Below are 13,223 nucleotides of genomic sequence, written 5' to 3'. Positions count from 1 at the left end.
CTCTGTGCCGGTGATGCCGCCCTCTCACACATACCTTTGTATCACTTCATCTGGATGATCCACGTCCACCTAATTGTATCTGCCTTCCATACACTTTACGATAATTATATCCACATGAGCTGAGCTCCCATATCATTGCAGGTCTGTCTCTGATACGCCTGTTAGGTTAACTCAGTGTTGTTACATAGGAAGATCTCATTTTCAGAAGCTCAACATATATTTCAAACACAATTTCTATCACTCCTAAGTCTATATTTAGACATCAGCTATTTACCCACCACTGAAAACCCACCCACAATTTTGGGAGCCTCTGTGTACCATCTCTGTCAGAAGGAGATGATATGACAGGGAGAAATGCAGTCTAATGGACCGCTACTAAAAAATCTGATTCAGTTCTCCCTCTGTTGGATTAAGATGTTCTTGGGGAGCGATCTTGTTTCCATGGGGTGACACAGAGATGCGAGGACACTTCACTCAGAGGCACAGCGAGGGAACATTGTGCTTTCTGCTCCCCTTATTTCAAACCACTTAGGCTGTGATTATAAAACATGGCTCAGGGGGGCCGTAGCATTGCTGGGTTAAATGAAGTTCTTCCTACTGCAGTGTGGTTGCAGGTTTGGTGTTGTTTTTTCTCCTCAGGTACTGCTGGATTTCGATGCGTGTCAATGGCAGTCAAGAAGAACAAACAGAGAATTTTCCAGCACAGTCCTGAGGGAGTGAAATTAGGGTTTGGGGGGATAATTTATGGGATAGTAGGAAGCAGGGGCAGCACTTCCACCGGGGACAGCGGGGTCCACCCCTGCCACAGCTTTCTCACCCTTTGAACCTTTCTTATTCCCCTTCTACACTATGCACGGGCAGAGCAGAGGGGGCAAAGAAGAGCAAGAGTACAGGGGCCCATATGGCAGCACCTGGGGGGAAGCAGGATCCTCACAAGACACATGGATTAGAGCCCCTTCTGTTCGACGGGGACTGGGTTTCCCTAACCTGGAGGTCACAGCAGCTCCGAACCCTTTGCCTCAGAAGACCAAAACCAAAGTTGTTCTTTCCCATGCCTAACCGCCTCTTGAGCTCCAGCTCCCGAGCGAAAGATAAGAACGCTGGCAAAAGCGGAAATGTATCAGCATAACTAACATTTCCTGTAACACTTCAAATGGGGAACATTGCAAATGGTTTGAATGCCTCGAGCGAGGCAGTAACTGGGCGAGGTGTGATCCTGACGTTGCAGACAGTCCCCGGCCCTGCTCCCTGCCGCTCCTCCTCAGGCTCCGGCACCCAGGAGGGGAGGGCCAGGCCCGGGTGCTGCCCCCGGCACGCTGCCGGCCCCGAGATCTACGGGGCTCCTGCGGGAGGTGCCTCAGTGTATTTCCTGGGACGGACACGTACAAGAAAACAGGCGCAGTGGCAGAACAGGCGCTTGACTGTAGGCCGAGCTGTCGCGACCTGCTTGAAGGTTCTCTCCTTTCCGTCTCCGCCCTTCCCTCCGGTGAAACTGAGCCCCAGCCCACCCCGGTGGCGTTTATTCTCCCGGCCGCTCACGCGTCCCTGCGGGCTGAGGAGACGGGCGAAGAACACAACTCCCACCCCCGCCGCGCCGCAGCCCGGCGCGCTCTGAGCCCTCAGCCGCGGCCGCACGGCAAACTCTGCCGGGGAACCGCCCTCTTCCCCGCTGCGACCAATCAGAGTCAGAGCAAACGTGACTGATCTCCACTTTAGCCTATCCGCAAGCTATCTGATGGCACCCAATCAGATGCCTGGGGAGATTTTTCTCGCCCAATGATAAACGAAGAGTGGCGCTTGGGCAGCAGCCCGCGCTTCTTCGGGAGCGGCGTAGACTTCAGCCAATCGAAGCACCACAGGAAAGGTTCCCAGTGGCCAATGAGGAAAAGGGGCGAGGAAAGAGCCGCTCGCGAGAATTTGAGAGGGACGATGGGAACCCGCGTCTAAGAGAGCGGGCCAATGGGGAAGGGCAGGGCGGGGCCGCAGCCGGACCTTTTTAACTGGCAGGTAAGAGAACCAATCAGAATGAGGAAGTAAGTTCGGGCCAATGGCCAATGAGCAGGGGATATCCTCCCACGGTTGAGCTGCTGCGATTGACAGGGGAGACCCACAATCAGAAGGCCGCGCCCTTTCTAACCGTCCAATGAGCGAGCGGGGCGGGGAGGCACGGGGCGGGGCGGCTCTTCCCGCCCCCTCCTCGCGGGCGCGCGAGTCCTGCCGGCGGAAGGACAGCCCGCCGAGCCAATCGGAAAGGGCGTAAAGGGGGAGCGGGCGGGCCTTCCGCCCGGCGGGGGCGAGGGGGTGGGGGCGACGCGCTCGGCGGCCAACGAGGGCGGCGGGCCGGCGCCGAGCGCCCAATGGGCGCCGGGGGGGCGGGGCCCGCTGCCGCCGCGGCTTCCAAGATGGCGGCGGGTGCGTGAGCGCGGCGGTCAGTCAGTCGGTGAGGCCGCCGGCGGGAGCAGGGCCGGGGGCGGGAGGGGGGCTCCGCCGCCCGCCGCCATGAAGGGCAAGGAGCGCTCGCCGGCCAAAGCCAAGCGTTCGCGGGGCGGCGGGGGCGGCGAGGACTCGGCGTCCTCCTCCTCGTCGGCGCGGGGCGAGCGGAGCAGCAAGAAGCCGAGCGGCTCCGGCGGCTCCAACGGCAGCGGCGGGAAAGCGGCGGCGGCGGCGGCGGCTTCCAACGAGAGCAACAGCGGGAGCAGCCGGCGCGGCGCGCACCCGGACAAGGCCGGCCGCGCCGGCAGCCGCGAGTACGAGGCCGGGGCGGCGGCGGCGGCGGCGGGCGGCGGGGGCAGCCGGCACGGCTACGGCGGCGGCGGCGGCGGCAAAACCGCGGAGGCGTCGCGGAGCAGCAGCAGCCGCGGCGGTGGGGGTGAGTCCCGGGCGCCGGCGGCGGCCCCGTCCTCCTCCTCCTCCGAGTCGGGCGGCGGCGGCGGAGAGTACAAGACGCTGAAGATCAGCGAGCTGGGCTCGGCGCTGAGCGACGAGGCGGTGGAGGACGGGCTCTTCCACGAGTTCAAGCGCTTCGGCGACGTGAGCGTCAAAATCAGCCGCCTCCCGCCCGGCACCGGCGCTGCCGACGAACGCGTGGCCTTCGTCAACTTCCGCCGGCCCGAGGATGCCCGCGCCGCCAAGCACGCCCGCGGACGCCTCGTGCTCTACGACCGCCCGCTGAAAATCGAGGCCGTCTACGTCGGAGGCGGCGGAGGGAGCAGCCGGCGACGCAGCAGCCGTTCCCCAGCGCTGCTGGACAAGGAGTCTCCCTACGGCACGGCGGCCGTAGGGGTGGCGGCCGCGGCGGCAGCGGCCGTGCGGCACCCTCCGGCTGGAGCGACGCAGCGGGCCTTGTCGCCCGCCGGTAGCGGCGGGGCCCTGGGTTATCGAGACTACCGGCTGCAGCAGCTCGCCCTGGGCCGCTTGCCGCCTCCGCCCCCTCTGCCCAGGGAGTTGGAGAGGGAGAGGGACTACGGGGGTTTCTACGAAGCGCGAGTGCGGCCGGCTTATGGGCTGGAGCGGGTGGCTGGCGTGGCGGCTGCTGGGGGCTTTCGTGGAGGAGGAGGGGGTGCTGGAGCCACCGGTGAGGAGGAGATCAGCCCCGAGGATGACCAGAGAGCCAACCGCACGTTGTTCCTGGGCAACCTGGACATCACCGTGAGCGAGTCAGATTTACGCCGAGCTTTTGACCGTTTTGGGGTCATCACTGAGGTGGACATCAAAAGGCCGGGGCGTGGGCAGACCAGCACATATGGTTTTCTTAAATTTGAAAATCTGGACATGGCGCACCGGGCCAAGTTGGCCATGTCAGGAAAGGTGCTTCTGCGCAACCCCATCAAGATTGGGTATGGTAAAGCCACTCCAACTACCAGGCTCTGGGTGGGTGGCCTTGGGCCCTGGGTGCCTCTCGCTGCCCTGGCCAGGGAGTTTGATCGGTTTGGCACCATTCGCACTATCGATTACCGCAAAGGTGATTCGTGGGCCTATATCCAGTATGAGAGCTTGGACGCGGCGCAGGCAGCGTGCACCCATATGCGTGGTTTTCCCTTGGGTGGGCCAGATCGCCGGCTCCGCGTAGACTTTGCTGACACTGAGCATCGGTACCAGCAGCCCTACCTGCAGCCTCTGCCCTTGCCACCCCCTGCTCATTACGAGCTCGTGGCGGAGGCGGCTGCTTTTGGGGCTCACCGGGGAGCCCCACCTGATCCTCTTCGGGGGGCCCGGGACAGGACACCACCGTTACTCTATAGAGACCGCGACAGAGACCTTTATCCTGAGACAGAGTGGGTGCCCCCCCCACCCCCTGTACGGGATAGGAGTAATCGGGCAGCTGCCTATGACCCACTGGAAAGCCTAGAGCGCCGCCGGGATGGTTGGTCCTTGGAGCGGGACCGAGGGGAGAGGGAATTGGGCAGTAGTAGTAGGGATCAGCCTAGGAAACGGAGACTGGCGGAGGATGGAGGCCGGCACTTGGACCGCTCTCCAGACAGTGAGCGCTCTTCTTCCTCCCGTAAGCGTCACTGTTTAACTACAACCTCTCCACCGGACCGCAGCCCCGAGCTCCTTGGAGGCAGGGAGCGTTACAGTAGTGACCCCGAGCGCTCGTCCTCCCGCTTGCTCCTGTTGGAGCGGCCCTCGCCTGTCCGGGAATCACGCAGGGGCAGCCTGGAGCGGGGTCAGAACGAAAAGCGTGACCGCAAGAATTCTGCCGAACGGGAGCGTAAGCATCGCGCTTCTGCGGCAGCTGCCGCACAGGAGTGCAAAAGTCCAGCCAAAAAGGATGAGCGTGCTACAGAAGGAGGTGGCGGAGGCTCCCGCCTCAAACCTCCTCCTCAGAAACAGCAGCAGGATGGAGCATCGCAGGCCGGGGGAGCCCCCAAGCTGTGCTTGGCTTGGCAGGGGATGCTTCTGCTGAAGAACAGCAACTTCCCGTCCAATATGCATCTGCTTCAGGGGGACCTCGGTGTTGCCAGCAGTCTCCTCGTGGAGGGAGCAACTGGTGGGAAAGTAGCTCAGCTCAAGATCACCCAACGTCTTCGTCTGGACCAGCCCAAGCTGGACGAGGTCAATCGTCGCATCAAAGTGGCGGGTCCCAATGGCTACGCCATCCTTTTGGCTGTGCCTGGCGCATCAGACAACCGCTCCGCAGCCGGAGCTAGTGAGGCCGCCACCACCTCCACCCAGAGGCCACTCAGGAATCTGGTGTCCTATCTAAAGCAAAAGCAGGCTGCTGGGGTGATCAGCCTCCCTGTGGGGGGTAACAAAGACAAGGAGAACAGCGGGGTCCTGCACGCCTTTCCACCCTGCGATTTCTCCCAGCAATTCCTGGACTCCACGGCCAAGGCGCTGGCCAAATCAGAGGACGACTATCTGGTCATGATCATTGTCCGTGGGGCGTCCTAAGGCCCTCGTGTTCTCTGTCCCCAACCCTGCCTACTCCTCCACACAGCCCCTCCAGCGTGTGCCAGGTGCTATGGGATACAGCCTTAGCCAGCCCTGTCATTATTTTAAATTAGATCTTTGTTTGTAGGTGACTCTCCCTGCCCATTTTTCTGTTACTACATTTTTCTATAAAGTTAGAAGCCAGAAAGTTTGGTTAGGCATTAGCGTGAATAGGATATTTTGAGAATCCCCTCTCAGTGGGGATAGCAGGAAGGCTAGGCCTGCTTTGATTTAAAAAAGAAAAAAAAAAAAAAAAAGAAAAACAAAAACTTGGGGGGGGGGAAGAACAAACTCCTGCCTTGTTAATTTTGATTCGTGTCCTTTTTTCATTTCATGTTTTTTAAAGCAAGTTCAATAGCTCATCCTCGATAGAGTTACAAACCTAAAAGACCAGATTTAAAGCACTCAGTAGTTTAAATGGAAAACCACATACTTACTAGCGGACTGGTGTCACCTCATTTTTTGAGTCCTTGAAATTCTGTGACGGCCTCAGGCCGGCGGCCCTTTGGCACGCATGATCCCTTTCCTCAGGAGCCTGAATGGTTTCCCTTTGAGTTGCATGGCTCAAGGTTGATGTCTTTCAGGTGACCAGCACCTGCTCTCGGGTACACTGCAGAACATTTAATTCCTTTATTGGGTGTTTGATAATTTCATCCAGCCCCTCAAAATGCATGCACTGAAGGTATGCTTTTTTAACAGGTGTATTTCTCCTATTTCTCTGAGTTCTGTTGTATCCCATATATGCACTTTGGGTTTGTAGCAGTGACAATGTTTGGTAAATAGCTGAGGACTTTGTTACAAACCATGAATGTCTTGTGCTTACTCTGGTATGCAGGAAACAAGGAGGTGCTTTAAGAATTAACTTTAGTTATATTGTGGTTTTTTGTTTTTACTGCCTTTTTTCAAAGAGTTGCAGGTACAGTGGGGTCTGGTTCCACAGTGCAAACTCTGAGCAAGTGTGCTTCTCTCCAGAGATGGTTTTAATTCTGTGATAATTTAATTACATAAAAGTTCTCATTAACATTTTACCTCTTTGTTAATAGCAAGAAACTGCTGTCTGCTAGGGACTTTTCAGGTACAGTACGGTGGGCATTACATGAGGTTTATCATTTTATAGGCATCTGGAGTAAAGTGGTTTTAGCATCTTGGAGAAGTATTAAAAGTACTCCTGGATGCTGAGGTTTGAGCTCTTGTTCCTGTGATTCTAGGAGGATCAGTTTGCTTTTTTTCAAAGAACTTGGTTCATTTTCTCTTAAGTTTTTTCCCCACTCATTGGGCACTTTTCTCCAGCTGTCTTGGCCGTCTTGCTAATACAGGCATTTAGGAGGGAAGAAGGGATCTAAATCCCTGTTGTTTTGTATAACAACTGAAAGGATGTTGCAGCTAACTTCTAAACTGAAGTGTAAATCTAACTGTATCTATTTACAGGCCCCAAAATTGTAATCTTGCACTTAAACCCAGAATGTAGTCTTGCACTTAGCCACATTTTCAGAGACTTGGGCAATGTAAAAGCGATGCTGCTGCACTAGGTCGATCCTCTGATATATTGCTTGGGCAATTGATACAGGCACAAGTTGATTTCTATTTCAACTTGCATGACGCAAAAATTAAGTTCAAAATGCAGAATAGTAGATGAAGGAGGAAATGTCTTGAATGTATTTTATGGGCATAACAGTTCTGAAGTGTGACTGTACTTGCTTGAGATTCGCTGTCGCAGAAATATGAATTTGTGTAATACAGCTTTACTGAACCACTCGTCAGAGAGTGCTTTGGTTTAAGTGGGCTTTGATTTCCTTTACCTGACCGGCATAGTAGACGTAGTATCCCAAGCATTGCAGTGAACTGAGGACTTGAATGTGGCAGCATATCTTGAAAACAGATTTTGTTTTTATGGCTACTTTTCTTTGTAAATGGAAACGTACAAGCCTCATTTAATGCTCTTAAATGTTTGAGGGTAAAATCCAGGATTTCTGGGTTGTTGTCCTTCAGTGTGAATGTAATAGATGGCAGAATTCAGCTGTTCATCTTACTATTAACAATGAGAATTTTTCAAAATGACACGGATAACGCAAATAACTATGTTTTAGAAGATACAGCGTATTTACCACTTATTGCAAAGAATGTCTGTTTTAATTCTAGCAGGTGTCTGTTGTGTGTCAGCAGGTAATAAACACTGCTGCTAACTCACTTGAAGTGCTGCTTGTATTTAGAGTGAGTTTTCTCCTTGCATCTGACATGAGTCACTTACAAGTGCAGAGTTTTAAAGGAAAGAAACTTGAACTGCTGGGAATTCAAATGTGCCCAAAACAAAAAAAAAAGAAGCACTAACAATTTGTGTTCAACACTTAAACTTGCTGAGAACAGTGTTTGTTACACTGATATGCAGTAGGCACCTGTTTTTAAAACCCATAAAACTTGGGGTCAACATAGCTTGTCAAAGCAAACTTATTGTGGGAACCCTTTTGGAAAGAGCATCCTAGGTGCACTTCCATTTTTCCTTGTAAAATAGCAGTGGTTATACCTGCCACAGGTTTTTATGAGTCAAAATTGTGCTGCGCTGGAGGGTAATAAGGAACAGGCGAGGCTCTATTTGACTCCAGGTTTTCTGGTTCCTTATTTAATGGAGTACCTGCTTCTTTAAATCTGGTTTATTTGTGGTTGCTGCTCTGTTTTGTAAGCAAGGATTTTAACACCCTTTGAGGGTTCTTAATGTCAAAACATAGTTGACTGGCAACATTTTTTTTTGCCGGCACTTAAGTTCACGTGCTGCCATCAAGGCTGGTACAGCTTGGTCAGCTGTGCTTTTCTCTTAGGCTCTGAAGTGTGCACCATTGGAGTAACTGTCCACTAAAAATCGTCTTTGCCAGGGCTGAATGCGAGTAGAAGTCCGTATGTAATACCACTTCTGTATAGAGCAAAACAGATGTAGCAGACTTTAGCTCTCTCGTTGTGTTTGGCATTATCTTGCTCTAGTGAGAGCTCAGTATTTCTTCTAACGTTGTGTGCAGCTGATGTTCCTATATTTCATTAGTCTGTTGAATTAGCGTGGAAAAAGGATGTCCTTTTCCTGAATCATTTCATAGTTGTGCTTTATGCTTTGGGGAAAGAACCTCAAATGACTCATACTTTTGTTTAAGATTTTAGGTTTTTGTTGTTTTTTTTAATTGGAAACTTTACGCAACTTCCTTGGCTGCTGGCCAGTGGCTTGCTTTGCTCCCGTCTAGTGTACGGTCTGCTCGTCACTGGGACTGCAGCGTGAACACTGAGGTTACCCTCGGCTCCAGAGGTTTCAGGCTTCTGGGTTACAAATACCAATGCATCCTTGTAAGCATCATAGAGAGAGAAGGGCGTTACATGCCAGGCAGACAAATCTTACCCCACTTCTCTCTTCTTTTTCTTTTTTTCTTTCTTTTTTTTTTTTTCCTCCAAGGATGTTAAAGGATTGAAATGTTTTGGTGACAACTTGCTCAGCCCCCTGTGGAGGGTGAAGAAGAGAGGTTTAGATTTCTTGCAGTGGTTGGGGAACCATCTGGTTAATGGTAACTGAGGTGAAAGGCCTTAAGTATTAATGGGGAGGAGGAGTGAATCAAAATTGTGAAGACAGGTTCAAAAACTCTGAGGACTCAGGGAAAAATGGCTTGGAAAACTGTAGTTCCTGGCTTTAAGAAAAACAGTGTTGAGGGCAGTACTCCTGGGGAGTCTGCTGTATGCCCATTGAACAGAAACAAAGGTGGAAGAAATTCTTGCCATGTGACTGTAGAGCTTTTGGGGTTCTTTCCACTTTGTTTCCCCCTTTATTACTTTCTGCAGATAGCACCGAAGGACAGATATTCCAATGACTTATAAATTGAATGATGCAATGATTTTTGTATTACTAGGTTTAAGGCAGACCATATGGTTCAGAGAATGGTTAATTGAATATTCAACTTCATGCAGTTTTGATTGTGTGAAAATGATGGATGAGAAATATTACTTGAATAGTAACAATTTTAAATTATATTAGGTGTGTCTTTGATTTGACCTTTTCTTTAATATTGGAGTTGTCTGCTGTTAGAATTACACAGCAAAATGAGAACAAAAGAGAAACGTGTAACACTACATTTCATGTTTTTGTTGATAAGTTGCCTTCAGGAAATACTCTCTGAGGAAAGTCAACCGAATTATCAATAATTCAGTTGGTTTTTCTCATGGTTAATTATTTTGACGTGTCCCATTAACTGTTTTTGAAAGTTGAATAATCATCAGTACTGTATGCCTAGTTTAACCTTGGTCCAAAAAGAAGCCCTGCACTACTTGTTATGCATCTATACATAGAAGGTGACTTCATTTCAAGGTTTCGTGCCCGTGGGTGGTATTGTTGCTTTTTGAAGTCCAAGTAGAATATTCAGAAAGGCCTTGTAGCTCTTTATGTTCATCTGTATAATGTAGGGAGGGGAAAAAATCTGTTGTATGCATTTGTATTGAAATAACATTTTCTTTCCTCCTGCAAGCAAAGCTGGTGGACTGCAGAAGACAACCGCATGGGATACCAAGCTCTAATGGACCTTTGGGAAGAGAAGCTGTGGCTTATGTGGAATTTACATGGGCCTCTTGATGGAAGAAAGCTTATCTGTTTAGTATTTGTGCATTTTACTAAAATGGCAGCTTTAAAAAAAAAAAAAAGTTGTGTATCTGCTATTGTGATGCCAATGCCCGTGTTTAAGTGGAAAAAAAAATGACCTCTTTGCTTTGTGCTGTGTACACAAGATTGCTGGAAAAGTAAAGGAATACCCTTTTTATGGCTCACACAGCTTAAAAGTAGCTGTCACTCAAACATGCGCTCACAGTTGAGCTGATTTTGTTTCATTCTAAATAAATTGTTTCTTTTGAGGAAAATGGTTTTTCTGCCTGGAAGTGAATTGACGACAAACGTTTGACCCCTTTGTTTGCAGCGGAGGGGTTGCTGCTGCTGCTCAATGTTTGATCTGATAGTTGTGGGTCTTGAGCAAGAAGCAGGGAGAACCGACACTTTCGCGTTGACCAGCCTGTTGTACCAAATCTGAAGAAATCTAGTTGATTGTCTTGCTGTGGCACCCCCTTTGTTTGCAGTGAAAAAGGGGGTCACTTGCTGCTTTACTCCTCACCTTGACGAGGAAGCGGTGCTGATGCTGGCATGCAAGAAGCAGGGAAGCACCACCCTGCGTCTCAGAACGGTGTACAAGTCTGGGGCTTCGCTGGTTTGAAGAGCTGGAGTTCCTGAATTTTAAGTTTCTGATTTATTTTGTTCACCCAACATGTTTGGCTTTAGTTTTGATTATTTTTTTTTTTTTAATTTTGAAGAAAAAGTTTGAAATTGCTTTGAATCTTGCACGTAAACCTTTGCACCAAATTGCCAAAAGAAAAAGAGAAATGAGTCCTTAAAAGTGTTTAAATGATGTTAATAAAGCCTTTCCTGCCATACGCGAGGCGCTCCTCCATCACCAGGGGCTTTTCAGCAGTTATGCAGTGATGGGTTTAGTGCTGAATGGATGAAGAGTTCCTGAGAGCTAGAGTCGGTAATTTAAAACCTTTGCGTTGGTGTCTCAGTGCCTTATTTTGACCGGTTTTGAAGCAAATGGTTCCACACGCCTCGGATGTGCATGCACCCTGATCGCGTCCCAGGTACGACTGCATGTTTGCTTGCAGTCGCCTCACTGTGTAGTACAGATTGTGAGAGGAAAAAAATGGAGGCGGCCTGAAAATGTTGTGTGCTGTAGTTGCTGCATTCTCCTGTACTGGGGGCTCCTGAGCTGTGGAAGGCTGTTCCAGTGCAGGAGTACAACTCCATGTTTGCTGCAGGAGACTTCGGGGCACATTTGACAACCGCAGACATCAAGAGGAAGCTAACACTGCTGCATCGTTGGCTTCAGAAACCTCTCGTGTTATGCTTGCCGGTCTGTTAGAATTAATGTGACATGCAGATGAAGACACCTTGAAATGCAAGCTTGCCCTGATTGCCTTGACATACTTTAACCTCCCGTGGATAACGAACCTAGTGCTGTCCTGCAGCCATGCAGGATCATTGCTAGGCTGCAGGTGCCTTTCAACAAAAGGATGCCATGATTTTGCTCTGCAAGGTGTCTGTTCCTGGGGCAAAGAGCTGTGTAAATCCCTAAAACAGGTAAGGGGGTTTAAGAGGTTGAACTGAATTGTAATGTAAAAGGAGATGGTTTTGTTGTTTGCCTTTTTTTTTTTTTTTCTTGATTCTTCAGTCTACTAACTTTTACTAATGTGTTTGCTTTGGACAACGTGCTGCTCCTGTCCACTCCGGGGATGGGAGCAAAGGAGCAAACTCTTCGATGTAGCTTCTGTGTTTGCTTTGGGGGCTCCCGTTAATGAATGTGATGTTTCTCTGCCTACCTGGGCAGATGTTGCGTGGGTAAAAGTACAGGTTTTCAGCTTGGCAAGCTAGAGCTGTTATTTTGACTTCATCAACTGCTTGAATTAACACTGCTTTAACCCAGAATACTATTTATAATGTATATGTTGATATGGAAAGCCAAGCTAATGATTAGGCAAAGCTATCTGTGTGTTTATGGGATGCTGGTGCAAGCATTTAAGTTAAGCTGTTCATTGTAAATGGGAGCAATTGTAGATATTGCTGGTAACGAGGGGAGGGAAGCAGGGAGGGGAGACTCGTGAGATGCCTTTTCTTCTAGAAGTTGGTGTTTGTAGTTAAAATTCATATTTTTGCAATGTATTTCATGTTCTGTTGAGATATGACCTCTGAATCTGGTATCGTTTGGCTGTACAAAAGGTTTGGGGCTGGTAGTAATAAAGAGGTTGAGGCATGCCTCCCTCCCTTTAACTTGGCTGGGTGGTTGATGCCAACAGGAGATGAGTGATCTGTTAGCGTAACCCAAATAAAGGAGGTGTTTTTCATGAGCTGGCTAGCTGGTTGGGTAACCGGGCATGTGTTTCAGGGGTTGGGCACTCTCCCACTTTTTGGGTATGCTTTGACTTGTTGTGTTATGGCAAACGGGGCCGTTGGTGGCAGTTCCAGAAGAGGTCTGCCTCTCTGACTCAGATTTCACTATGTATTTAACCAGGAGATCGTTCCCTGACTCCTTTACATTACATATTTATTCTGGAGACTTGGAGGTATCGTGGGATGATTCTCCTATAGTTGCTTTGTAATAGTGAGTTGTTTTTTGTGTGCTGGGTCTGCCCCTCTGCCTTCTGAATTGGTTAGAGGGATGCTTCAGCTGCCAGGTGAAGCCAGGCTTTTGTTAAAACTGGTCTCTTTGAAGGGTTAAGTGCTCTATATGCATCATATTAATTTGGCTAATGAGACTTCTGGGGAAAGTGGATTTACAAAGAGAACCATTTAATTAACTGCACTGCAGTAGAAAGCAGTGCAAGTGGATTAGACAGGGAACTGGTTATTTGAATTCACACGTCTTTTTCGAATTGTGCTTTTACCAGCCGCAGCTGAATTAATAAGTAAGTTTAAAACATCAGATGGCCCAGATTCTGCTCTTCGCTAATAACAAGCTTATGTTTGCCTCGTGCTGCTGGTTTACTATGAAATGGCAAATGCTGTTTGAGGATACGCTCTCGCCATGTGTCCTGGTTTTTGGTGCGAGTCGATCGGGCAAAGCGTCTGCAGAAAGGCCAGGGAGAGAAGTGGAAAGTGTCTTGGGCTGATGGCTTTGTGATTCCTATTGTGTCTCCTTCGGTTATTGTCTAGTAGCTGTGTGCCTGAGTTTAATTATAGCTGGCTTGAGAACTGGGTGAAGTAAATCTTAAGGCAGAGTAAGCTGCTGAAGGAC

General features: G+C 49.9%; 2 protein-coding genes across 19 annotated transcripts in view; one reads left to right on the top strand and one right to left on the bottom strand.

Annotated features, from left to right (window-relative positions):
• LOC126052234 (potassium voltage-gated channel subfamily A member 2) overlaps positions 1-13,223 on the bottom strand; it is a 358,553-nt gene that overhangs the window by 252,796 nt on the left and 92,534 nt on the right. The gene's annotated exons all lie outside the window — the stretch shown is intronic.
• The window catches only part of RBM15 (RNA binding motif protein 15), a 23,078-nt gene continuing 12,280 nt past the window's right edge, over positions 2,426-13,223 (top strand). For 12 of the 18 annotated variants that reach the window (XM_049832592.1, XM_049832590.1, XM_049832589.1 and 9 more), the window contains exon 1: positions 2,426-11,572. In XM_049832592.1, coding sequence (XP_049688549.1) covers positions 2,500-5,394 — 2,895 coding nt within the window. In that variant the 5' untranslated portion in view covers positions 2,426-2,499 and the 3' untranslated portion in view covers positions 5,395-11,572. The remainder of the gene's footprint in view (positions 11,573-13,223) is intronic. The other 6 variants (XM_049832598.1, XM_049832599.1, XM_049832597.1 and 3 more) reach the window with 6 other exon arrangements.

This window comes from Accipiter gentilis, chromosome 29, assembly GCF_929443795.1.
Source record: "Accipiter gentilis chromosome 29, bAccGen1.1, whole genome shotgun sequence".
Classification (NCBI taxonomy): domain Eukaryota; kingdom Metazoa; phylum Chordata; class Aves; order Accipitriformes; family Accipitridae; genus Astur; species Astur gentilis.
This window is presented reverse-complemented; position numbering and strand designations above follow the sequence as displayed.